Source organism: Lissotriton vulgaris, chromosome 5, assembly GCF_964263255.1.
Source record: "Lissotriton vulgaris chromosome 5, aLisVul1.2, whole genome shotgun sequence".
NCBI lineage: Eukaryota > Metazoa > Chordata > Amphibia > Caudata > Salamandridae > Lissotriton > Lissotriton vulgaris.
The window spans coordinates 2,003,997,725-2,004,021,715 of NC_141693.1; the positions used below are offsets into that span (position 1 = coordinate 2,003,997,725).

Below are 23,991 nucleotides of genomic sequence, written 5' to 3' on the forward strand. Positions count from 1 at the left end.
CTCTCCCTGACCTCCTACGGACTCAGGAGCAAGACGGCTCCGTGGATGGGGTCCGGCTCTCGGAGGCCCTCACCAGAGAACAACGCCAAGAGTGTCAAGCCCTCCTGTCACAGTTCGCCAGCCTGTTCTCCCTCACCCCAGGGGTCACTTCCTGGTGTGTGCACGATGTGGACACCGGGGACAGCCCCCCTATCCGCCACCGGGCCTACCGCGTGCCAGATCGGGTACAGGCCTGCATCCAGGAGGAAGTAACCAAGATGCTCACGCTCGGGGTCATCGAGCCCTCAGACAGTCCCTGGGCCAGCCCTGTCGTACGGGTCCCCAAAGCAGCTGCCCCCGGCACCACACCAGAACTCCGGTTCTGCGTCGACTACCGGGGCTTGAATGCGGTCACCAGAACAGACGCACATCCCATCCCCCGGGCAGATGAACTAGTCGACCGAATGGGAGCTGCCCGTTACCTCAGCATCTTCGACCTGACAGCAGGCTATTGGCAGATCGGCCTCACACCCCGAGCGCAAGAACGTTCTGCCTTCTCCACCCCCGATGGCCATTACCATTTCACGGTCATGCCCTTCGGCATGAAAAATGCCCCAGCAACATTCCAACGACTCGTCAATCAGGTCCTGGCGGGGCTCGAAGGATTCAGCGCCGCCTACCTAGACGACATCGCTGTATACAGCCACCATTGGACCGAGCACCTCCACCACCTCCGAGCAGTGCTGCAAGCCCTTCAGCGAGCTGGCCTCACGATCAAGGCCAGCAAGTGCCAAATCGGGCAAGGGTCTGTAACCTACCTCGGACACCAGGTGGGAAGCGGCCTAGTGGCCCCTCTGCAGCTGAAAATTGCCGCCATCCAGGCCTGGCAGCCCCCCATCACCCAAACCGAGGTACGAGCCTTCCTGGGCCTCACGGGCTATTACCGAAGGTTCGTGAAAGACTATGGTACCATAGTGGGGCCCCTCACAGAACTCACGTCAAAGAATCAGCCCAAGAAAGTCAACTGGACCCCAGAGTGTCAAACTGCATTTGAACAATTGAAGGCCGCCATGTGTTCCGCCCCTGTGCTCCAGGCCCCAGACTACAGCCGGGAGTTCGTCGTCCAGACAGACGCCTCCGACCAGGGCATTGGGGCAGTCCTGTCTCAAGTGAACACCGAAGGCCTTGATCAACCGGTGGCCTTCATCAGCCGGAGACTCCTGCCACGGGAGCAACGCTGGAGCACCATAGAGAGGGAAGCCTTCGCTGTGGTATGGGCCCTCAAGAAGCTCCGGCCCTACCTTTTTGGCACCCACTTTCGGGTGCAGACCGACCACCGACCCCTGCAGTGGCTGATGCATATGCGGGGGGAAAACCCAAAGTTGCTACGCTGGTCCATCTCCTTGCAAGGTATGGACTTCACAGTCGAACACCGGCCTGGGCCAGATCACGCCAACGCGGATGGCCTGTCCCGGTTTTTCCGCCTCGACGAGGAGAGTCCCCAAGAGGATGGGTAACTCTCCCCGCCTTCAGCTGGGGGGGACGCATGTTGGACAGGCCACATGAAGGGCCGCTCTCCCCCGGCCCAACCAGGCCTGAGTCCAGTCACGCAAGTACCACACACCACCATTGCACGTCCTCCGTCCCCTCAGGGACCCCTGCCCTCGAGCATATTGACCTCGTGGGTCCGATCCACTGCCGGCCCACGCGCCCAGCCTGGGGCGCCATCTTGGACACTCCACCACGAGGCCGCCTGGCCCCCGATCGACCTCAACCCTGGGCCTGGCCGGCCTCAGACATTCCGGCACCACCCTCCACCCAGGAGGTGAGCGGGCTACTTGGCAAGTCAATGGGAGAAAGAGGTGCCGATGGCTCTCCCCCGCCAAGTGCCGCTCGCCCATCGCCTCCCCGGGCGCTGGCTCCACCCCCCTGCTGGGTGTCTGGACTCCCTCATCCCGGACCTCCCGACCTCCAAGTGCGAAGGTCCGGACATCAAAGCCCGCCAGCCCTATAACTGGGGCAGCTCCAGAGCAGGAAGGCAGTTGTATCTTGGAGTCGAGAGACGTAAAGAGGAACTCATCCTTGACGGACTACTGGCGCTGCCGTAGCTCTGTCTTGTGCACCATCGTCCTGCCTGTTGGCGCTGCCACAGCCTTCGCAACCTTCTTATCCTTCATCGTCGTCGGGACCTGCTGGCGTGGCCGCGGACCGTTGTAACCGTCATCTTCACCGGGACCTGCAGGCTCCGCCGCGGACCGTCGTCTTCCTTCGCCCATCTCGGGACCTGCCTGGCTCCGCCGCGGCCCGATCATCTAGAACGCCGAGCTCGAGGATTGAGAGCTATTTTTTCACTCATTGGTAACAAAGACTGTCCCGCTACCCCTTTCCTAAGCCAGAGACTAGAACCGAGGGGACCCCTGAGTCCAGACCTCCTTGTATCATATCATCGTAACCTAAGAATTGCCTATAAAGTCTCGTTAACCTTCAATCTTGTGTGGTGTCCGTCTGTGGGGGGGAAGTTACTTGTCTGTACAGTCGTTGGAGACGGCTCTCCCCGGAGACCTCTCCCCGTAGTCTCGGCCGACCCTCCCGGTCCGTCTAACACCTGGGTAAAGCGAGCTCTGGCCCTGGGCCCCAGCCTTTATGGGGCCCCTGATTGAAGTGCTCTGTTCCAGGCCAGTCCTGTCTTAAACTAGGATTCTTTTAGATACTACTTTTCTTTACTTTATTCTCAACAGGTGATGTATGGGGAGTCTGTCAGACATTTTGCAGAGAATCATTGGGGCATATTTACGTCTTCTGGCGCATCTCTGCAAATCAGCAGGGATGTGCCAGAACAGATGCGCCATGTAATCCCCCCTTGCGCCACCACAGATGCGTCACATTTACAATGCGGCGCACCATGGTGCAAGGAGGGGCAGATGCGTGACGCATCTTGTGGCGTACGGGCAGCGCATTGCTGGAGTCGCATCGCAAGCGCGACGCAACTCCTGCAATGCACAGGGGTCGCCCATACTCAACATGGTGCCTCACTCCTTACGCCTGCTTCAAGCAGCGTGAGGATTTGACGCAGCGGCGTCGTAAAACTGACTCAGTGAAATCTTGTAGATTTCACTGCGTCAGTTTTACGTGGCTTTCCTGAGAGGGAACGCCCACCCTGTGACAGAACACCCACATGAAACCTGACGCAGGTTTCATGTGGCGCAGGGCTTTACAACGTGACGCATCTGCCTAGATGCGTCACGTTGTAAATAAGTCGCAACATGGCGCATTGTTTACGCCGTCTCTGCGTCACAAAAGTGACGCAACGGCGGCGTAAAAGTGTCGCAAGGGGCTTGTAAATCTGCGCCATTGTGTTTAGGATTTTCCGCACCAGGCAATGTGCATAAAAAAGTTAATTTTAGATAAAACAGGAGGACCGCACATATGAGAAATGGCAGTGGTGGGCGTTCCGGCGCAGGAACGCCTCCTAAAAGTGGCTGAGTGAAATCTACAAGATTTTACTCAGTCACTTTTAGGGCCATGCTGCGTCAAAACCCTGCGCCTGCTTGAAGCAGGCGTAAGGACTGACGCAGCATGTTAGAGGTAGGGCACCCCCGAGCCTTGCTGGAGCTGCGTTGCGCTTGCGACGCAACTCCAGCAATGCGCCGCATTTTTGCCGGGGATGCGTCACGCATCTGCCCATCCGTGCGCCACGGTGCGGCGCATGAGTGGTGGCGCACGGGTGGGTAGATGCGTTGCATTTCTTCTGGCGCGTCCCTGCTGATTAGCAGAGATGCGCCAGAATTCGTAAATCTGCCCCAAAGAATTTATCTCAAGAAGAACAAATTAACATAACATAACCCACTGCCCTGTTTACTTTCTGTAGTTTTTCCCTCCAACCCCTCAGCAGAAGCTAGAAGGCAGTGGAAGGACCACAAGGTTGGGACACGTCATTGCTGTGGTGTTACTGGGGTCAAAGCCGGTCATGTGATGTCACTTCCGCTAGGACTGACATTTCAATGAAAAGACGCCCGAACTAATGCAGTCGGGATTCGACCAAACCCCTTCCCAGGGGCCTGTCCCTTGTGGGTCGGTAAGAACAGTACGGATGGCGTGGGCAATGATAGAATATCTTGGGGGAGGGGTGAAACCCCACAGGAGACAGAGCTTCACTCTCGGTGGGAGGTTTGTCACCAGTGAATCGTGGCCGTCAGTCATACATTTTAATGTCTAGTGCAGCTAGGTTGCGAAAAGACGCGACAACGTGGAGTCTCTGATGTAATCCTATATGGGGCCGGGGGTTGCCTAGCAACCCCCTCTAGTTCGAGTTGGTAATTGTCTCCGACCTACTAATGGAAGCACTTTTGGGGTGAGGGCGGCGAGAGCCGCACGTGCAACAGAAACACGTCAAAGTGCAGAGAGCGTCAGATCTGAAGGGAGTCACCCGGCGGGGTGTAGCTTCAGACAGGCCTTTGATGGAGGGAGATGGAACCACTGGAGAAGGGGGGCTCAGGCGGGGCCTTTCACACATGGAGGAGAGTTTGGGTGCAGCCACGAGGCGTGCTGAGAAATAATTGCTCATGTCACGTGTCTACCTTTAGAAGATGTTCTGGCTTCATATGTGGGTCGGAACTGAACTGCCCTTGATAATCCCATGAGCCCTCCTGTATCCAGCAAAGGTATTCTAAGCAACAGGTCCAGCGGCGGTTCCTCTACTGAGGCGGAAGAGCGTCAACCCAACCCCACCCCCACAAGCAGCTGCAAACATTGAAAAGTTAATAATAATAAACTAGGTTTATTAGTTTGCTTTTCTTTCCCGGGCGAGTCTTGGAGGTGGGGCCATCGCGGGGGCAGGCCCGGAGGGGGAGTGGCGGGCACTTCTGTCAGTGCGCATGTGGGTTTGGCCGGCCGTCTCAGGACAACCAAAACGACATGAACACTGAAGCTGTATCCAGGCCCGGACTGGCCATAGCGGGCACCGGACAATCCCCCGGTGCGCCACAAGGGTGGGGGCCGGTTTTGAGACCCTGGGGGCCGGTTTTGTTACAGGGCCGTTTTTGCAGCATAGCTGCAAAATCGGCCCGGCAACAAAATCGGCCGAAAACTGGCTCTAGCAAAGCGCTCGTCGGCTCCTCCAAAACCCCCGAGTAGGGAAGGGGGGCCGGCCGAGCACTTTGCCAGGGCCGGTTTTGGTTCCCAGTCCGGCCCTGGCTGTATCGAACCCGAGCTGGTTTGCCGGGTTGGAGACCGCAGGCAGAAGTTCCCAGTCTCTCTGGGAGCGCAAATCGAGGGCGCTCAAGCCAATCCTGACACTGCTCTCATGCATGCAGCACAAGCGCAGCATCAGGATTGGCCGCTGGGGATTCTTGGAGCCTGTGCTGGTGAGGAGCAGACGAGCGGCGATGCAGCACATGAGTTTTTTTTTTATTTTTTGTTGTTGTCATCATTCGCCCCCCTCCCCCGCACTCCTAAGGATCTACTGAGAAATTGATACTTCTCAGTTAAATTTCCTGGTAATTCCTCATTTTGCCCTGGACTTTCACCTAGAGATATTGGCTGCTTTCAGCAGTTTGTGATGATTGCTAGATGATTGGTATATTTTATTATTAAAATGCATTTGACCTGGAAGACCGTCCAGCTAGAGGGCAGGCTGCAAATAGTAGGGAAATGTCATACTTGTGACATCAGAAAATTGTGTCCCCTAAAGCCTCCGAGGCACATTGTGCATGACAGCAAAAACACAACAACCACAGATCCGTATCGGTAGTACTGGCACAGGCGAGCGGGCGCCTACAACTCTCTCCCCATATGAAGCCCCCAGAGCAGGCTTCTCCAACGAGTAACTCGTGAACTACTGGTAGCTCTCCAGCGACCTGTAAGTAGCTTTCCTGTGGGCAAGCCTAATTATATATATATATATATGAGACACAAATGTGTGCATGTTCAGAACTCATAAAAATGGTACAATCTTAAAATCCTTAAAACATGTTTAAAGTTGAGTGATGATCTTTTGGCATTGGGGAGACTTATTACAAATAGTATTGATTTGGGTCAATAGGCGTTGCAGCTATGGCTCTTATATTTTAACCATGTAGAGACACACCTTATTGACAAAGCGTTTGATCAATGAATGCTGGCAACGGTGCCTGATGCACTGAGGTAATAACTGCTGGCAGCCCTGCAAATCCCGTCCACTCATATAATCTTGTCTGGTGTGGTCACAGTTACAGCTGTGATAGTATAAGAAGCACAGATTGTTTTCATCTAACATAAGTAGCTCACATCACTGAAAAGGTGGGAGGCTTCAGCACCAGAGACACTTCCTTCACAGCGCCCACCTTGTCGCTCTTACCTGGCGCTACAAAATACACGGCCTCCTCTTCGCCGTCAGATTCAAGGGCGATCTCCTCGCCTCTCCAGAGCACCGGGATCTCATGGCCACCAGCCCCTTCACCTCGCCAGCCATCGGGCCCTGTGGGAGCCAAGAGACACAACAAATGTGGAAACAGCAGACAGGTATTGGAAAGATCCCCTCACGCCACCCACTCCATCAATGATACAAGAAGGCACCGCCTTAAGTAAAAACTGCAGGTATAAATACAGCGTCCTAACATAAAGCTCACAAGTTTTAATCCTGTCAAGTATGCCTCAGCCTTTCATCCTTCCGAAGTCATTGAAATCAATGTAATATAGCTGGGTAAAACCAACTATTGTGAAGTCCCAAAGGCAGGTTAGTTTTTCTTGCACTGCGTACATCTCTCTGGCTCTGTAACTTACACTCTAAACACAGTGGAGTTAGTTTTTGTTACCACAAGACCACTCTGCGGGGCTTCACTCTTGCCTTTTTTCATCAGCGTCTTCAACAAGAAGGTATGCACTCTTTATTCAACACCATTTTATTTCACTTCATTCATAACACGTTTTTCCTTATTTTGAACAATTGTTTTGTACAGGTCTCTTTCAGATATTAATAATATCAAATGAATGGTAAACAAAACCTGAACATTGTAATTGGAATCAGGGCCCACAGTTAGCTACACCTTGCAGGCAGGAGCGTCATAAATCTCTCACTTCTACCGACAGAATGTGCTTCATCGAACAGCAAAAGCTCAACTTCACACAACATAACATGTTTACAACAGACAGCAATCAATCAATCAATCATATCATTTGTAAAGCGCACTACTCACCCGTGAGGGTCTCAAGGCGCTGGGGTGAGGAATGCTGCTACTGCTCGAAAAGCCAGGTCTTGAGAAGTATTCTGAAGCTCAGCAGGTCTTGGGTCTGCCGTAGGTGGATGGGGAGGGTGTTCCAGGTCTTGGCGGCGAGGTGGGAGAATGATCTGCCGCCGGAAGTCGCTTTTCGGAAGCAGGGGACTGTGGCGAAGGCAAGGTTGGCCGAGCGGAGCTGGCGGTGTAGAAGCTGAGTCGTCTGTTGAGATTCACTGGTCCGGTGTTGGGGAGTGCCTTGTGTGCGTGGGTGAGGAGCTACAAGGTTATCCTCTTTTTGACCGGGAGCCAGTGCAGGTCTCTCAGGTGGGGTGTGATGTGACTGCGGCGAGGGATGTTGAGGATCAGGCGTGCAGAGGCGTTCTGGATGCGTTGGAGCCGTCTCAGGAGTTTGGCCGAGGCTACTGCGCAGAGGGCGTTTCCGTAGTCCATCTTGCTGCTGACGAGGGCCTGGGTGACTGTTCTTCTCGTTTCAGTGGGGATCCACTTGTAAATCCTGTGTTGAAGCAAGAGGAGGAGACGGAATTGACCTGTTTAGTCATGGAGAGGGTGGAGTCGAGGATGACCCCCAGGTTGCGCGTGATTGGTGGGTGTTGGAGCGGTTCCAAGTACGGTCGTCCACCAGGAGTCGTCCCAGGCCGAAGGGGTGGATCCGAGGATGAGGACCTCCGTCTTGTCCGAGTTCAGCTTCAGTCGGCTGTTCCTCATCCATTCAGCGACGGCCTTCATTTCTTCGTGAAGGTTGGTTTTGGTGGTGTGGGAGTCGTTGGTGAGGGAGCGGATCAGCTGGGTGTCATCGGCGTAGGAGATGATGTTGAGGTCGTGCCAATGGGCGACGTGGGCGAGCGGTGCCATGTATATGTAAAACAGAGTTGGGCTGAGGGATGAGCCCTGGGGTACGTCGCAGATGATCTCGGTGGCTTCGGGACGGAAGGGGGAAGGCGGACCCTCTGTGTTCTGCCAGAGAGGAAGGAGGTGGTCCAGTCCAGGGACTTCTCTTGGATTCCGGTGTTGTGGAGGCGTGTTCGTAGTGTGTGGTGGCAGACCGTGTCGAAGGCGGCTGACAGGTCCAGGAGGATGAGGGCCGCTGTTTCTCCATTGTCCAGCATGGACTTGATGTCATCGGTGGCGGCGATGAGGGCAGTCTAGGTGCTGTGGTTGCTGCGGAACCCGGTCTGGGAAGCATCCAGGATGTTGTTCTCCTCAAGGTAGCGGGTCAGTTGTTTTGTTGACGGTATTCTCGATGACCTTTGCTGGGAATGGGAGCAGGGAGATGGGCTGGAAGTTCTTGAGGTCCTTGGGGTCCGCCTTGAGTTTCCTGAGGAAGGCGTTGATCTCGGCGTGCTTCCAGCTCTCTGGGAAGGTTGCTGTCTCGAAGGAGGTGTTGATGACTTTCCGGAAATGGGGTGCAATGGATGTGCTGGCTTTGTTGAAGATGTGGTGTGGGCATGGGTCTGACGGAGATACGTAGTGGATGGTGTTCATGATCTTGATGGTGTCGTCGTCGTTGATGTTGGTCCAGGAGAGCAGACGGTTGGTGCGGATGGTGGTCATGGGGGCAGAGGTCTCAGTGGTTATTGGGGCGGTTGTGGCGTTGAAGCTGTCGTGGATGTCTGCCATCTTGCGGTGGAAGAAGGTGGCCAGCGAGTCGCACAGGTCTTGCAAGGGTGGGACGTCGTTGGTGTTGGAGCTGGGGTTGGAGAGTTCCTTCACGATGTTGAAGAGCTCTTTGCTGTTGTGCGCGTTGTTGTCTAGGTGGTCTTTGAAAGAGGCCCTTTTGGCAGATCTGATGAGGTGATGGTGTCTGCGGGTGGCGTTCTTGTGGGCTGCGTGGCAGTCCGCAGTTCGTTCACGAAGCCAGAGCTTCTCCAGCTTTCGGCAGGTTTGCTTGGAGGCCCGGAGGTCTTCAGTAAACCATCTGGCTTTCTTGTTGGTGTGACTGTTGGAGGGTTTCTTGAGGGTGTTGGCGCAGTCGTTGATCCACTGTCTGAGGTTGCGGGCAGCGGTTTCGGGGTTGGTGGGGTCAGCGGGTGGGCTCTGGGTGAGGATGGTGGTTAGCTGGTCTTCGGTGACTTTGGCCCAGCAGCGGCGAGGCATCTGTTGGGTGTGGTGGGTTTCTTGAAGGTGAAGTGGATGCAGCGATGGTCGGTCCAGTGGAGGTCGGTGGTGTGGTTGAAGGAGACGTGGGGGCTTGCGGAGAAGATGGTGCCAAGCGTGTGACCAGCGGAGTGGGTGGGTGTTGTGACGAGTTGTCAGAGTCCGAGGTTGGCTAGTTTGTCGATCAGGATGGTGGAGTTGGTGTCGTTGTTGTTCTCGAGGTGGAAGTTCAGGTCCCCGAGCAGGATGTAGCCCGTGGAGGCGAGGGCATGTGTGCTGACGAAGTCGGCGATGGAGTCGCTGACCTGTGGTCGGGGTCCGGGGGGTCTGTAGACGAGGGTTCCTCTGAGGGTGGTGTTGGGGTCGGTGTGGATCTGGAAGTGCAGGTGTTCGGCGGTGCAGAGGGTGTTGTCGGTGACGGTCAAGACTCTGAGAGTATTCCTGTTGACAATGGCGATTCCTCCTCCTGCTCTGTTGGTGCGGTCCCTGCGGGTGATCTTGTAGCAAAGGTGTACTGACAAGTATTTCACTTGCTATTTTAATCAATGTTTCTAAAAATGTAATCAATATTTCTTCTGCTCTATAAAAGGCCTATTTCATAATAATTCAGCTAAAATAAACATCCAATATCAAAAATGCATATCCGGTAATATGAGCATTATACTCAACAAAACCATCCCAGAGTTTTGGTGACATTCACAAATCACTCAGCCAATCACTACACAGGCCCTGATTACAAGTGACCTTTAAATTCCTTGGCGGGGGCACTTCAGAATACTCGTTTCGGGACACTGATTTCCAAATGTTAATCCACTAAATCTTGTAAACTCGATTATTTCTGTGCAATGGAAAGTACTAGTATCTTAAGGAAAAGTAATTCTGGGGCACACATGGGGGGCTTGATTCACAAAGGTAAACATACCCATTTGTGTCCGCTTTTTCAGTATTCACAAAACTGCATTTTCATAGCAAATTTACCAGTGCGGAGACTACGCAGCCATGGTGAAGATGGCAGCACATCAAAAGATAGGGCAGGCCTGTACTATCTTTTTATGAGTGAAGTTTTCCGCCCTGACTGCGGATGCGCCACGCTCGTAAACTTACTTTTGTGAATACTGAAAAAGTATAAAATTCACACAAACGTGTAGGTTTACCTCTGTGAATCTAGCCCATAGTGTGTAACTACCACTGTCCAGTGCTACTGAATTGGTAACATAACAACACAGTAATAAACCCCATAATCGGGGGGAGGGGAGGAAGTTTCAAGTAAGGAGCTCCTAGAGGATGTTGGGGTCACAGCTCAGCCTGGAAGTGAGATGTGATGTCAGAGAAAGCTACGAGGCCGTGTACAGGGCAGGGTTCTAAGCCACAGGACGGGCGCAGCAGAGGTGGGCAAGCCCGCAAATGCACACAGAGGGCTGAGTAAAAGCTGCGCCAGCAACATGGCTTGACCCCGCACAGCATCCATTTTAGGACAACCTAATTTCTCACTACTCAACCCTACTTCTCATCCATCCTCCCTACTTCTCATCTCTACTTCTCACCCATCATCGCTACTACTCTTCCATCATCCTTACTTTGTATACCTCATCCCTACTTCTCATCCATCATCCCTGCTTTTCATCACTACTTCTCATCCATCATCCCTGTTTCTCATCCCACATCCCTACTTCTCATCCTTCATCACTACTTCTCATCCCTCATCCTATCATCTCATCACCATCACTACTTCTCAGCCATCAAACCTGCTTCTCATCCCACATCTCTGCTTCTCATTGCTACATCGCGTCCTTTATTGCTACTTCTGACCCCTCCTTCTCATCCCTTCTTCTCATCCATCATCCCTACTTCTCATTTTACATCCCTGCTTTTCATCCTTACTTTTCATTTTTCATCCATATTTCTAATCCATAGTCCCTATTTCTCATCCCTCATCCCAGTGTCTCATCCTTACTTTCCCCCATCATCCCTACTTCTCATCCCACATCCCCGTTTCTCATCCCTACTTCTCATCCTTCATATAAACTTCTCTTCCATCATCTTTATTTCTCATCACACATTCCTGCTTCTTATCCCTACTTTTCATCCATAATGCCTACTTCCCATCCATCCTTCTCATTCCTACTTCTCATCCATCATCCCTACTTCTCATCCCACATCCATGCTTCTCATCTGTATTTCTCAACCTTTATCCCTACTTCTCATCCCACATCCCTGCTTATCATCTCTACTTCTCTTCCATCATCTCTACTTCTCATCCATCATCCCTGCTTTTAATCTCTACTTCTCGTCTATCATCCCCACTTCTCATCATCATCCCTACTTCTCATTCCACATCCATGATTCTCATCCCTACTTCTCAACCATCATCCCTACTTCTCATCCATCATCCCTAATTCTCATCCATAATCCCTGCTTTTCATCTCTACTTCTCGTCCATCATCTCTACTTCTCATCCATCATCCCTGCTTTTCATCACTACTTCTCGTCCATCATCTCACTTCTCTTCCATCGTCCCTACTTCTCATCCATCATCCCTATTTCTTATCCATTATCCCTGCTTTTCATCTTTACTTCTCGTCCATCATCTCTACTTCTCATCTATCATCCCTGCTTTTCATCTCTACTTCTCGTCCAGCATCCCTACTTCTCATTCTTCATCCCTACTTCTCATTGCACATCCATGCTTCTCATCCCTGCTTCTCAACCATCATCCCTACTTCTCATCCATCATCCCTAATTCTCATCCATCATCCCTGCTTTTCATCTCTACTTCTCGTCCATCTTCTCATCCATCATCCCTGATTTTCATCTCTACTTCTCTTCCAGCATCCCTACTTCTCATTCTTCATCCCTACTTCTCATTGCACATCCATACTTCTCATCCCTGCTTCTCAACCATCATCCCTACTTCTCATCCATCATCCCTAATTCTCATCCATCATCCCTGCTTTTCATCTCTACTTCTCGTCCATCTTCTCATCCATCATCCCTGCTTTTCATCACTACTTCTCGTCCATCATCTCTACTTCTCTTCCATCGTCCCTACTTCTCATCCATCATCCCTGCTTCTCATCCATCATCCCTGCTTTTCATCACTACTTCTCATCCATCATCCCTGCTTTTCATCACTACTTCTCGTCCATCATCTCACTTCTCTTCCATCGTCCCTACTTCTCATCCATCATCCCTGCTTTTCATCTCTACTTCTCGTCCAGCATCCCTACTTCTCATTCTTCATCCCTACTTCTCATTGCACATCCATACTTCTCATCCCTGCTTCTCAACCATCATCCCTACTTCTCATCCATCATCCCTAATTCTCATCCATCATCCCTGCTTTTCATCACTACTTCTCATCCATCATCTCTACTTCTCTTCCATCGTCCCTACTTCTCATCCATCATCCCTGCTTCTCATCCATCATCCCTGTTTTTCATCACTACTTCTCATCCATCATCTCTCCGTCTCGTCCATTATCTCTACTTCTCATCCATCATCTCTCCGTCTCTTCCATCATCCCTACTTCTCTTCCATCATCCCTACCAGGGGCCACCTTCTTCCCCGTGTGTGAACCTCCTAGCCTCCCCTCATCTCAACATCATCCATAATATCAGACTTGTAATAAAGAAAGGATCACCATTGGTCTTTTCCTTCATCTTCATGATACCATGAGACGAGGAATTACTAAAGGATTGCAGCCTTAACGCAACAACATCCGTCATCTCGGACATGTAATAAAGAGAGGACTACCTTCCAGTCCTTCCTTCATCGTGATGCCATTAGGCTAGAGACTAATACAGCATTATTGCCTCATTCATCTTCTTTCTAGGATGCCTCCAATAAAGACCAAACACTGAAAAAGGACTAATGTCCCCTAACTATTAGACTAGCCTCTCTTTCTCTTGAATTACTTTTATCTTCTTTTGACCTTTTTGGGATATTTGGAATACTGAGATATCTCTCTTTGCCTCTATATTAAGCATGAGCGAATTTTGCGGATCTCGCGTTCGCGAATTTGCGGATTTTTGAACTCGCAATCCGCAAAATCCGCGAATTCTTGCGAATTTGCGGATTTTTTTTTTTTTTGTGTTCGCAAGGATTTCTGCCAGTTCGCGAGGGTTTCGTACCAGTTCGCAATTGCGAACTTACATTTCGTCGCGCAACGGTCGCGAATTATGTTGTTTCTACGTCTGGTTCATCATCACAGGTTCCCAGCACCCTCTGTTTCACCACTGCAACCCTCTGTTACATCAATGCCACCCTCTGGTTCATCATTACTGTAGATTATGGGGGGGAAAAGCAAGCACACCATCCCTGCTTCAACTCAGATGAATTAATTTGGGGTTAGTTTATTAATGTGTCACTGTTTTAAAATTCCAGTCTGGCACCTGCTTCCTTATCTGTAATTTTGCTTTCTGTTGCAGTGCATTTTTTTTCCCCAGGACCTTCTTTGTGGCCTACTTGTAGCTATTGTATGAGCCTGCTGTGAGGGTCAGAGCAGGGTCATACAATTGTTGCAACTAGCAACTGAATTCTGGAGGGGCCCCAGTCAGGAAGCACTACCGGGAATTGTTACTAATGATGAGTTTGAACTCTTGCCCCTGCCGAGTGCTTTCACTTTTGAAAAACTCGTTTTTCTGCAATTTCGCGGGGTTCGCGGGGTGCGAACACGCGCAAGATCGGATTCGGAAGCCGCAAATTCGTGCGAATATGCAATTTGTTTTTTTTGCAGCGTGTTAGTTGGCAAGGTTTTGTGCGTTTTTGCGAGCCGCTCGTAGCGCAAGACGCGAAGTTACCCTCGCGGTCGTGCAAGGGCGCAGCCATCTTGTTTGCCTGACGTATTTCCGTTTCCGGGCGCGAAGTGTAATCTCGCAAAGTCCGCGGTTTGCCAGTACAGTCTCGCGCGTGTTCGCAAGGAAAATCTCGCGCGAACTTACCCGCGCGGTCGTGAACGGGCGCGGCCATCTTGTTTCTCATTCATTGCTATGGTTCTGGGCATGGTCTTTGTATCCTCTGTCAATCTCTGCCATCCTTTGCTTGTTTGAAGTTTTTTTTTATCTATTTTACTTATTATCTATCCCTCTATTTTTCTAGCCCTATATTTTTGTGTTTACTGCTACTTTTGGTTAATTTTAAACTACTTTTGTAAACTCTTTTCTTTTCTTCTCTTCCCTATTCTATTTTCTTTATTCCTTTCCGCCCAGACCATGGTGAAGGGAGCCGGGAAGCATCCCGAGAAGGGGAAGGGTCCCGCACCCCGTGTCCGGCTCCCGTGCGGGCGTTTGAGGGGGGAGCTAGTGATGCCACGGGAGATCTTTACCCCGGAGGAGGTGGGCCAGCTCATTTTTTATGTTCAGCGCCGCCTCCCCAGGACCATCATGGGAGGCGGCAAGATCAGTGCCGGGTACGGGGCCCGGGAGCGCCGGAAGCGGTGGGAGAAGGTGTGCCAGGCCATTTACCACCACTCTCGGGTCTGGCGCACCTACAACCAGGCCACCCACCGCTGGACGGATGTCCTGACCCGTGAGCGAGATCTGCTCGACCTCCTTGGCCTTGAGATCCCCGGGCTTGGTGAGTAGTAGTAGCTATGTCTTTACTACTATGTTTTCTCCTGCTGTGTTATTATATTGCAAATTTTTGTTTTTTTTACAAGAGCAATAATGCTGCTCATTACATTGTAGGTACATTTTATTTCAAAATCTTCTGTGCATTTCAGGTACACTGCTCTCCTTCTCAGTAGTGTTGCTACTATGCTTATTTGTTTTAGATTTTGTGTTCATTTCATTGGCCTGTGAAATTATGTATGAGTGTAGTTGAAAGAACTGCGCAATGCTACACACTAAGGTTCAGATTTTTAATTACCGGCGCATCCCTGCAAAGTTGCAGGGATGCGCCAGTAATTGTGCGTCACGCCACCATCACCCATGGTGCGCCGTATTACAATGCGGCGCGCCATGGGCCCAAAACGTCACCAAAGCGTTACGCATCTGTGCCGTAAAGGTGGTGCATTGCTGGAGTTGCGTCGCAACGATGGTGCAGCTCCATCAATTCTCTGGGGTGCCCTATCTCCCCAATGCTGCGTCAAGCCGTACGTCTGCTTCAAGCAGGCGCAGGGTTTGAGTCACGCATCATTGTCCTCAAAGTGACTGATTGAAATCTTGTAGATTTCCCTCAGCCACTTTTAGGATGCGTTCCTGCGCAGGAACGCCCTCCCTTGCGCCGGAACACCCCTATTGGCGCAGGGCTTTACAACGTGATGCATCTCCCAGATGCGTCACGTTGTTAATATACGCCGCACCATTGCGCCTCTTATGTGCTGTCGCTGCGTCACAAAAGTCACGCAACAATGGAGCAAAAGAGCCGCAAGGGCCTTATAAATCAGCCCCTACAGACTCAAGTCCAGTCCTTCCTTTGTACACATGGCGATAAGAAGAAATAGTGGTGGTGGATTAATAGTTTGAGTATTTTAATGACTGGTGAATGTAGTAGGAAACTTTAGTGTTGTCGCTGATCTTCAATCACAATGGACTTTGGCTGTCACTTTGCGTGCTGCGGACTGCTGCCTGCCAATCCTAGGCAAACCTTTTTAGTACTTTGTTTAGTGAGTTACATAGGGTAGTTTCCAATTCGACGGTCCGCAAATCAAGCAATACTAAAGTAATGACGTAGTCGACCACATGAGATTGGTCAATAATATATCCCGTGGAGTCGTTCCCTATTTGCTATTTCGCAAAAATATTTTGTTACTTTGTTAGTTCTTTTTTAAATGTTTGATTTGGTTGAGAAATAAATATCATCCATGTTTTCTGTTTTTCTTTCTTTCATGTTGTACATCAGCTTCCCCCAGGGGCAAGAGGAGGACACAGGAGGAGGAGGAGGAGGGTGCTGTTGTCGATGCAGGCCAGGACCGGGCAGTCGAGGGCTCCTTTGCTGGCCCCAGTAAGTTTTAATTTTAATATAGAGTACTTATTTTTTCCTAGCGTTCCTCATTCGATTTTTTCTAAATCGTCTTTGATCTTCTTGTAGACAGGATCTAAATTCTTATCCCTATGACTCCGTGTGGTATTACTAGATTATTCTTATTAGTCTGTCTGTGTAGCTAACTAAGATTGCACATTTGGCATTTCCATTGGACTCCCATTCTAGTCAGCAATAGCTCTATGCACTGAGTGTAGTCCTCTGGGATTGTCCATATTGTCTTTTCAAGTATTCTAAATGTTTATGCTTTGACCATTGCCAACAATAAAAAGGTGAATGACCACCACCAAGAAATAATAAGATACTACTTTACTTTTGGTTTGGATAGGACAATCCATTCTACTACTGTTGCAGGGACAAATCTGCACAAACAGAACTATGGACACTAAATAATGCATCGCTTAGCTTATCAATTATAATAGGTGCTGTAACTGTTAGACTTTCCACATACCTCAGTGATAACAGACTTTGTAGTTGAACCCCGGCCCCAATCTCCTTACTGACTAGATAGTGTGGCAGAGTCATTTAGCTCCCAAAGTCACCGATGGCAGAGGCACGGACTCATGCTTGCAAAAATTCGAAAACCTTTAGCTCATCCACTCTAGTCTGGATGACCAAAAACCACAGACTCTATTTAAGTTTAAAAGCTTTATTAAAAGTAAACACATTTATTAAATTCAAGTTTGTCATAAAAGTGAACGTGTAACTGAAAATGGAAAAGTGCTTAGTGCTGACGATTAATTGGACACATTTCTTGTGGTCGAGCCGAGCTCTCACCTGGTTTGAACTTGATCCTGCTCGTGTTCTTAGAAGTCAAGGTTCTGTCTGTTAGGAGAAAAAGTGGTGCGTGTTAAAAAGTAAAAAGCAAACATTCATCAGTTGTGCCAAAAAGTGCAGCAAGACAACAGCCTTCCCTGGAAAAAGGGACCTTTTTACTCTAGAGTAGACAGTCAAAAATTATTAAATTGTACACTTTTTTCACATTTCTTTCTTCCTCCTAGACCAAATATTATATAGTAGTGAGTGGTGTATTCTAACATTATTAAATGTACTTTGTAGGTGGAACATCTGGAGACGGGGCCAGCGCGGAGGTGGTGGCATTGGACGAGGAGGACAACTCTGGGGAGGAGGCGGTGCAAGTGCCGGAAAAGGACATGCCTGTGAGGGTTCACACGGTGGTGGCGGGCAGAGGTAAGCTATACATTCCTTAGTCATTGAGATTGAAGACTGCAGAGTGTGCTTTCTGCACGGGTGTATTATAAAAAAAGCAGGTAGTAGCCTCCTCTAAATGTACTTCGACTTAGCTGTGAAGTTTTTGGCGAGAAGAATCCCAATCAGATCTGAGGTGAACTTGATGGATGGGATGAACGAAAAGCGAAAGAAGGGTGTAAGTAAGTGTGGAAGCACGAGAAATGTAATGATGACTGGCAAAGAAGAATGATATGTGTTTGCTTGGTCCCCGAGGTGGCTGGGAAGGTAAGAAAATGGTATGGTGCATGGCTGGGTGAATGATGAAGCAAGGATGGGTGGAAGGAGAACAGCCTGGGTGGGTGAGACAGAAACTGTATGTGTGCAATATACTTTGAATGGATGGATGCCTGGATCATTCATGGTACTATCTGACTCTTAGATAGCATATGTGAATCTAGAGAGAGTAGACGGTCACTGGATGAACTAAGTGTTACTTTGAAGAGCATGTAACACCGCACCCGCACGTCCGTTCCAGTGTAGGAAAGGCAAGGAAAAGAAGTTGTAACGTTGTCCAAAGACTACCATGAATAGTAGCAGTAGTTTGTATTGCAACTGCAAGCACAGCATATATCCAGTTATTACGGTGGGCACTCCCTACCTCCCTTAATAACTTTAGTTTAGTAGTAGTACGTCATTCATGTGTGGGGGTATCACTGTTCACTCAATAATAAGCAAAGCACCTAAAGTCATCCCATATGTCATCAAATACATCCCATGTGAAGTGATAGATAATCAGATAATTTAGCTTCTTCATTTTCCTTTTCTAATACTCATTTGCACTGTAGGGTGAAAGCTAAATTAATTAAGCAGTAGCCCTTTTAACAGAGTATTCTCAGTGCCACCCGTAATAGAAAAGTAAGAGCTTCACCACCTGCATGTACTGGACCGGTACAGTAACGCAAGTCTGTCTCACTCACCATGGTGTGCGTCTGTTTTTCTCGGGTGCAAGTTCACTGCGCTGGCATTATGCCGGCTTGCATAAGATAACGTACCAATTGTCCTAAACAAGAGAGAAGAAGAAGAATAAGAGTGGTGTACTGTCATAGTCGACTGTAATAGAAGTCCATAGTGCTCGTAGAATTTGTTCCTTAAACTCCCACTAATGTTAGAGCAAGGATGAAGAAGTCGGAGGTTACATAGATACTGTCCTCAATAGTTATGCACTGTGCTTTCAATTTGCTACTTGTACTGTGACAACTTTCTGCTCAATCATTTTGTGTTAATCTTAAGGAGCATTGGTTACAGACTATGTCTTTCTTTTTTCATGTAGTTGCTCCTTCCAAATCCAAGACACCATCAAGGAGGAAGGAGCAGGCTCGAATGGCCCGGCAACGGAGGCTGGATGCCACTGTTGCTGAATATCGGCGGCTGGTGGCCCTGGAGGAGGAGGAGACGCAGTCTGGAACAACAACAACGTCCACTGGGACAGCTGCCTCCTCCTCCGTGCGGGCTGCCAGCCAGCGCAGTGCTCCAGCGGTACGGAGCCGGGCTACCAAAGCCAAACGCCACCGCCCAGCAGCAAAGAAAGCAGCTGCCCCTCACAGGAATTGCAAGGCACACCGGCGCCGCTTATCCCTCAGACTGTCCTACCTGGAGCAGGAGGTCCATAATTATAAGAACGTGGTGGAGGGCCTCCGCTTCGAACTTGCCACCCTCCGCAAGGAGCATGATGCCCTGGCTGCTAATTCCAACAGCACCCTGCCATAGTGTCCCTTGCCCCTTTTTTAGAGACTTTTGGGGGGTGGGAATTGGGAGTTGTGATTTTTGGGGACTTTTGAAGGACAATCGTTGGGGTTAGGGAGGGTCTTGCGGGAGATTCTTTTGTTAGGGCTATAAAAATATACTTTTTGAAACTTTATCTGACCATACCTGTTTTTTACTGCTTTTGAGTCTGGTGGGTGGGGGTTTAACATAACAGTAAGTTTGTTTTCCTGAATAGTCCTAGGACTTTAGTAGTACTACCGTCAATCAAATCTCTCGTCTCTCCTAATACTCCATTATACTACCTCCAACCAAACGCCTATCTTACCTGTAATTTCTGTTTGCAAGTAGGGCTAGGCCCAGGGCTGGCTCCACGGGAAACAGCAAATAAGGTTGGCAATCCTGGGCGGATAAAATTTCCTCATAGCGGTGGTACTAGTGGTGTGACACAGTGGCAGTTGCTTGCCTATGAAAAAAAGAAAATGAAATCTGGTTTGTGCTCCTGAGCAATACAAAGGTACAATACAGAATATAGCAGGTGACAGAAGTACACTAGAACAGTGCCACGTTGTAGCCTAACAAATGTTAAAGTATAACTAATTCGGTTGAAGTTCTTTGACATTAGCCATGGGTCTTTGTCAAGCAGAGTAAGAATATATCATCGGATTTCTTCACCAGCCTGTTGCTATCACCTTATCCTCCCCAGCAAGTGTGTGGATTTATTGCTGTAATTTAGTCACACATCAATCAAAACCACACAGCCCGGGGGAAGAGGGTTAGGGTTTGAAAAATGGATGGGTACGGGGGTTTTTGGGAAAGGTTTTGGGAGACAAGAAAAAGTAGCACAGCATGGACGAACAATTGTGAACATAAACAAATCTTTGGGTACAAACCTATCCATCAATCTTTGAAAGTGCATACACTACTGTAACTGCATGCATGTCAGTTAAAAGTAATTAGTACTTTCGACAACTGTGGAAGAAAGAATGCGACAGTACAGGGCGTGGGTGGAAATATTGATAACTATATTCAACATAAGGTCTCTGTAGCCAGATACCTGAGAGCCTTGCTGGTCACTATAAATCCATTCACAACAACACTCAATGGGGTTGGTCTGGAAGGTGTCAGGTTTACTCCCCGTGATCCAGTCGATGCAAATATGGTTCCACTTCCAAATGTCACCAACACCCAGAAGTGTAAACACAGGGTGTTCGAGGCATTAGGCGGGGGAGAAAAATAACAAACTAAAATAAAAAATGTGGGATGGGTAAAGGTAGGGTCAGCAGGGAAAGGATACCTGTAACAGAAGACAAGACAGGCATCAGTGAAGTGCTGTCCTAACATACAAGGGTACTCTCATATAGTCTCACTAAATAGTCTGCAAGTCTCCCGCCTACTCATGGGAAATGTAGTTTCATAGTACGGTAGGCGCTTAGGGGCTGCGTAACCTGACAGAAGGTATAGTAGATAGAAAAGGAGAAATTGCTTTTTTTCTAGGTGTCCCCTCACTCACCAGGGTTGCCCCTTGGTGACATGCTTCATCATTGGGGCCATCCCAGTCCTCTACGGCCTGGGGCGTGCTGCGACTTGCGAATTACGTAGGAGCACTTACAAATGACTATGTGTGGTGCAGATGTGATAGTGGAGTGGACTAAGTGATGTGTTAAGGGATCAATGTAGAAGCAGAGAGAGAGCCAAGAAATGCAGTCACAGTCAGAGAAAAAGGCAAGGGATACTGTATCTATGTGGTTGTAGTGGTCCTGTTGGAAGTGGTAAGTAAGTTGCCCGCAGAAAAAAAATCCTCCTATTAGCGGCACTCCTCCATTGCAGCCGACGCTTCGTCCATCGATGTTGGTCACCAGAAGACACCCTGTCCACTGCCTGCCTGATGCTGAATTGTGGCTCGCTACTGTGAAGCCTGACTCCATCCTTTTTTCCCCATTGCAGAGACTGAAACCCGGCCTGTAATTATTCAACGAAAAACAGGAAGTGATATAATATTACAACACCACTGATAAATAAATATAAGGCATGTAGGCTGTGGAGTGCAAAAAGTCACAATTTGTTTTTCCTAGTAGACAGTACAATGTTTTTGAAAGTGCGTACTCTGAGTCACCTTTTGAAGGATGTATGGGCAAATTAATGTATCGGATCTTGCCCCTCAAGCTAGGTGTACTGTAAACTGTGTTTTAGAACAAAATTAGATCTTCCTAGCAGTGCTTCCACCCAGACCCTTACTAAAGCCAGTCGCAAAAATGTAGAAGACCCCCAATCAAATCTCAAAAAACGAGGCCTAGCAGAAAACTGGTGACAAAACTTACTTTGAAAGTAAAAGTAGGCCGAAGTACCCTAATTACCCATTACCCACCGTGGATTGCATTCAAACCACTTGCAAGCAACCAAGCAAAAGTAGCCATAGCCAGCATCGCTCCAAGACTCGAAATCCCCCCCACTCAAACACATGCAATAGAAATACTGCTAACCCTAACGAACCCTAAGTTAAGAATAGTGGCAAAGGCTTTCTTTAACTATGCCAAATCCCCCCTTTCCCACCATGGATTTTCTTCAAATGACTTGCAACCAAAATTACACATTCTCACGAGTGCTCTAAGACCCCAGAACTCAGTTTGAAAAATCTAGAACACCCCGAAACACATGCAATCCTGCTGCTAGGGCTAACCCTAACGAACCCTAAGTTACAAAAAGTGCCAAAACTAAAGGCTTTTCCGCGCGGATTTTGTCCCAACCACTTCTACCCGGTATTAGACCTTCCCAGGAATGCCCCAAGACCCGGCAACCCACCCGCCAAGAAGCGTAACACCCCCAAACAGGCCAAAAGCAAAATCTCATACTTGCAATATTTCTGGGCCTTCGGTCCAAACGCGCTGCGTAGCTAGGCCATAAGTCGGGGTTGGCACGACGGATTTCCTGAAAAGCAAATGCAATCAAGATTAGAGTGTCCCAGCAGTGCTCCCAGACCACGAAACTCACCCGCAAACAGACGGAACCCCCCCTAAGAGCACCTCAAAGGCAAGCAAGTCATCAAAAACACAAAAAAAATTCCGCCTGGGATTTGGTCCAAAACACTTTTATCCGGTATTAGAGCTTCCCAGCAATGGCCCCAGAGCCGTCAACCCAGGAGAAAACGAGTAGAAGACCCCCAAACAGCCAAAGAGCAAAAGTACAAAAATGGGGACTTAGTCACTTTTTCACAAATTTCCCAAATCACTCCGCGCGCGCTCTGCAGCTAGGCCCTAAGTCCCCTCAGCCACCATGGATTTGCTTCAAACCTCTTGCAAAGTAAAGTATATATAGCCAGCAGTGCTCCCACACCACGAAACTCACCCGCAAACACCAGGAAGCCCCCCAAACAGGCCCCCGAAAACGCTACATAGAGCAAAATGTCAGAAATAGCCCAAAAAAAAATCGGCCTGGATTTTGTCCCAACCACTTCTACCCGGTATTAGACCTTCCCAGGAATGCCCCAAGACCCGGCAACCCACCCGCCAAGAAGCATAACACCCCCAAACAGGCCAAAAGCAAAATCTCATACTTGCAATATTTCTGGGCCTTCGGTCCAAACGCGCTGCGTAGCTAGGCCATAAGTCGGGGTTGGCACGACGGATTTCCTGAAAAGCAAATGCAATCAAGATTAGAGTGTCCCAGCAGTGCTCCCAGACCACGAAACTCACCCGCAAACACCAGGAAGCCCCCCAAACAGGCCCCCGAAAACGCTACATAGAGCAAAATGTCAGAAATAGCCCAAAAAAAAATCGGCCTGGATTTAGTCCCAACCACTTCTACCCGGTATTAGACCTTCCCAGGAATGCCCCAAGACCCGGCAACCCACCCGCCAAGAAGCATAACACCCCCAAACAGGCCAAAAGCAAAATCTCATACTTGCAATATTTCTGGGCCTTCGGTCCAAACGCGCTGCGTAGCTGGGCCATAAGTCGGGGTTGGCACGACGGATTTCCTGAAAAGCAAATGCAATCAAGATTAGAGTGTCCCAGCAGTGCTCCCAGACCACGAAACTCACCCAGAAACACCAGGAAGCCCCCCAAACAGGCCCCCGAAAACGCTACATAGAGCAAAATGTCAGAAATAGCCCAAAAAAAAATCGGCCTGGATTTAGTCCCAACCACTTCTACCCGGTATTAGACCTTCCCAGGAATGCCCCAAGACCCGGCAACCCACCCGCCAAGAAGTATAACACCCCCAAACAGGCCAAAAGCAAACTCTCATACTTGCAATATTTCTGGGCCTTCGGTCCAAACGCGCTGCGTAGCTGGGCCATAAGTCGGGGTTGGCACGACGGATTTCCTGAAAAGCAAATGCAATCAAGATTAGAGTGTCCCAGCAGTGCTCCCAGACCACGAAACTCACCCGCAAACACCAGGAAGCCCCCCAAACAGGCCCCCGAAAACGCTACATAGAGCAAAATGTCAGAAATAGCCCAAAAAAAAATCGGCCTGGATTTAGTCCCAACCACTTCTACCCGGTATTAGACCTTCCCAGGAATGCCCCAAGACCCGGCAACCCACCCGCCAAGAAGTATAACACCCCCAAACAGGCCAAAAGCAAACTCTCATACTTGCAATATTTCTGGGCCTTCGGTCCAAACGCGCTGCGTAGCTGGGCCATAAGTCGGGGTTGGCACGACGGATTTCCTGAAAAGCAAATGCAATCAAGATTAGAGTGTCCCAGCAATGCTCTCAGACCATGAAACTCACCCACAAACAGACGGAACCCCCCCTAAGAGCACCTCAAA

At 49.4% G+C, this 23,991-nt stretch overlaps 1 protein-coding gene across 1 annotated transcript in view; it reads right to left on the minus strand.

Moving 5' to 3' along the window:
- LAMC3 (laminin subunit gamma 3) overlaps positions 1-23,991 on the minus strand; it is a 713,512-nt gene that overhangs the window by 324,589 nt on the left and 364,932 nt on the right. Inside the window, exon 9 of the mRNA XM_086924802.1 lies at positions 6,314-6,433. Coding sequence (XP_086780928.1) covers positions 6,314-6,433 — 120 coding nt within the window. The remainder of the gene's footprint in view (positions 1-6,313; positions 6,434-23,991) is intronic.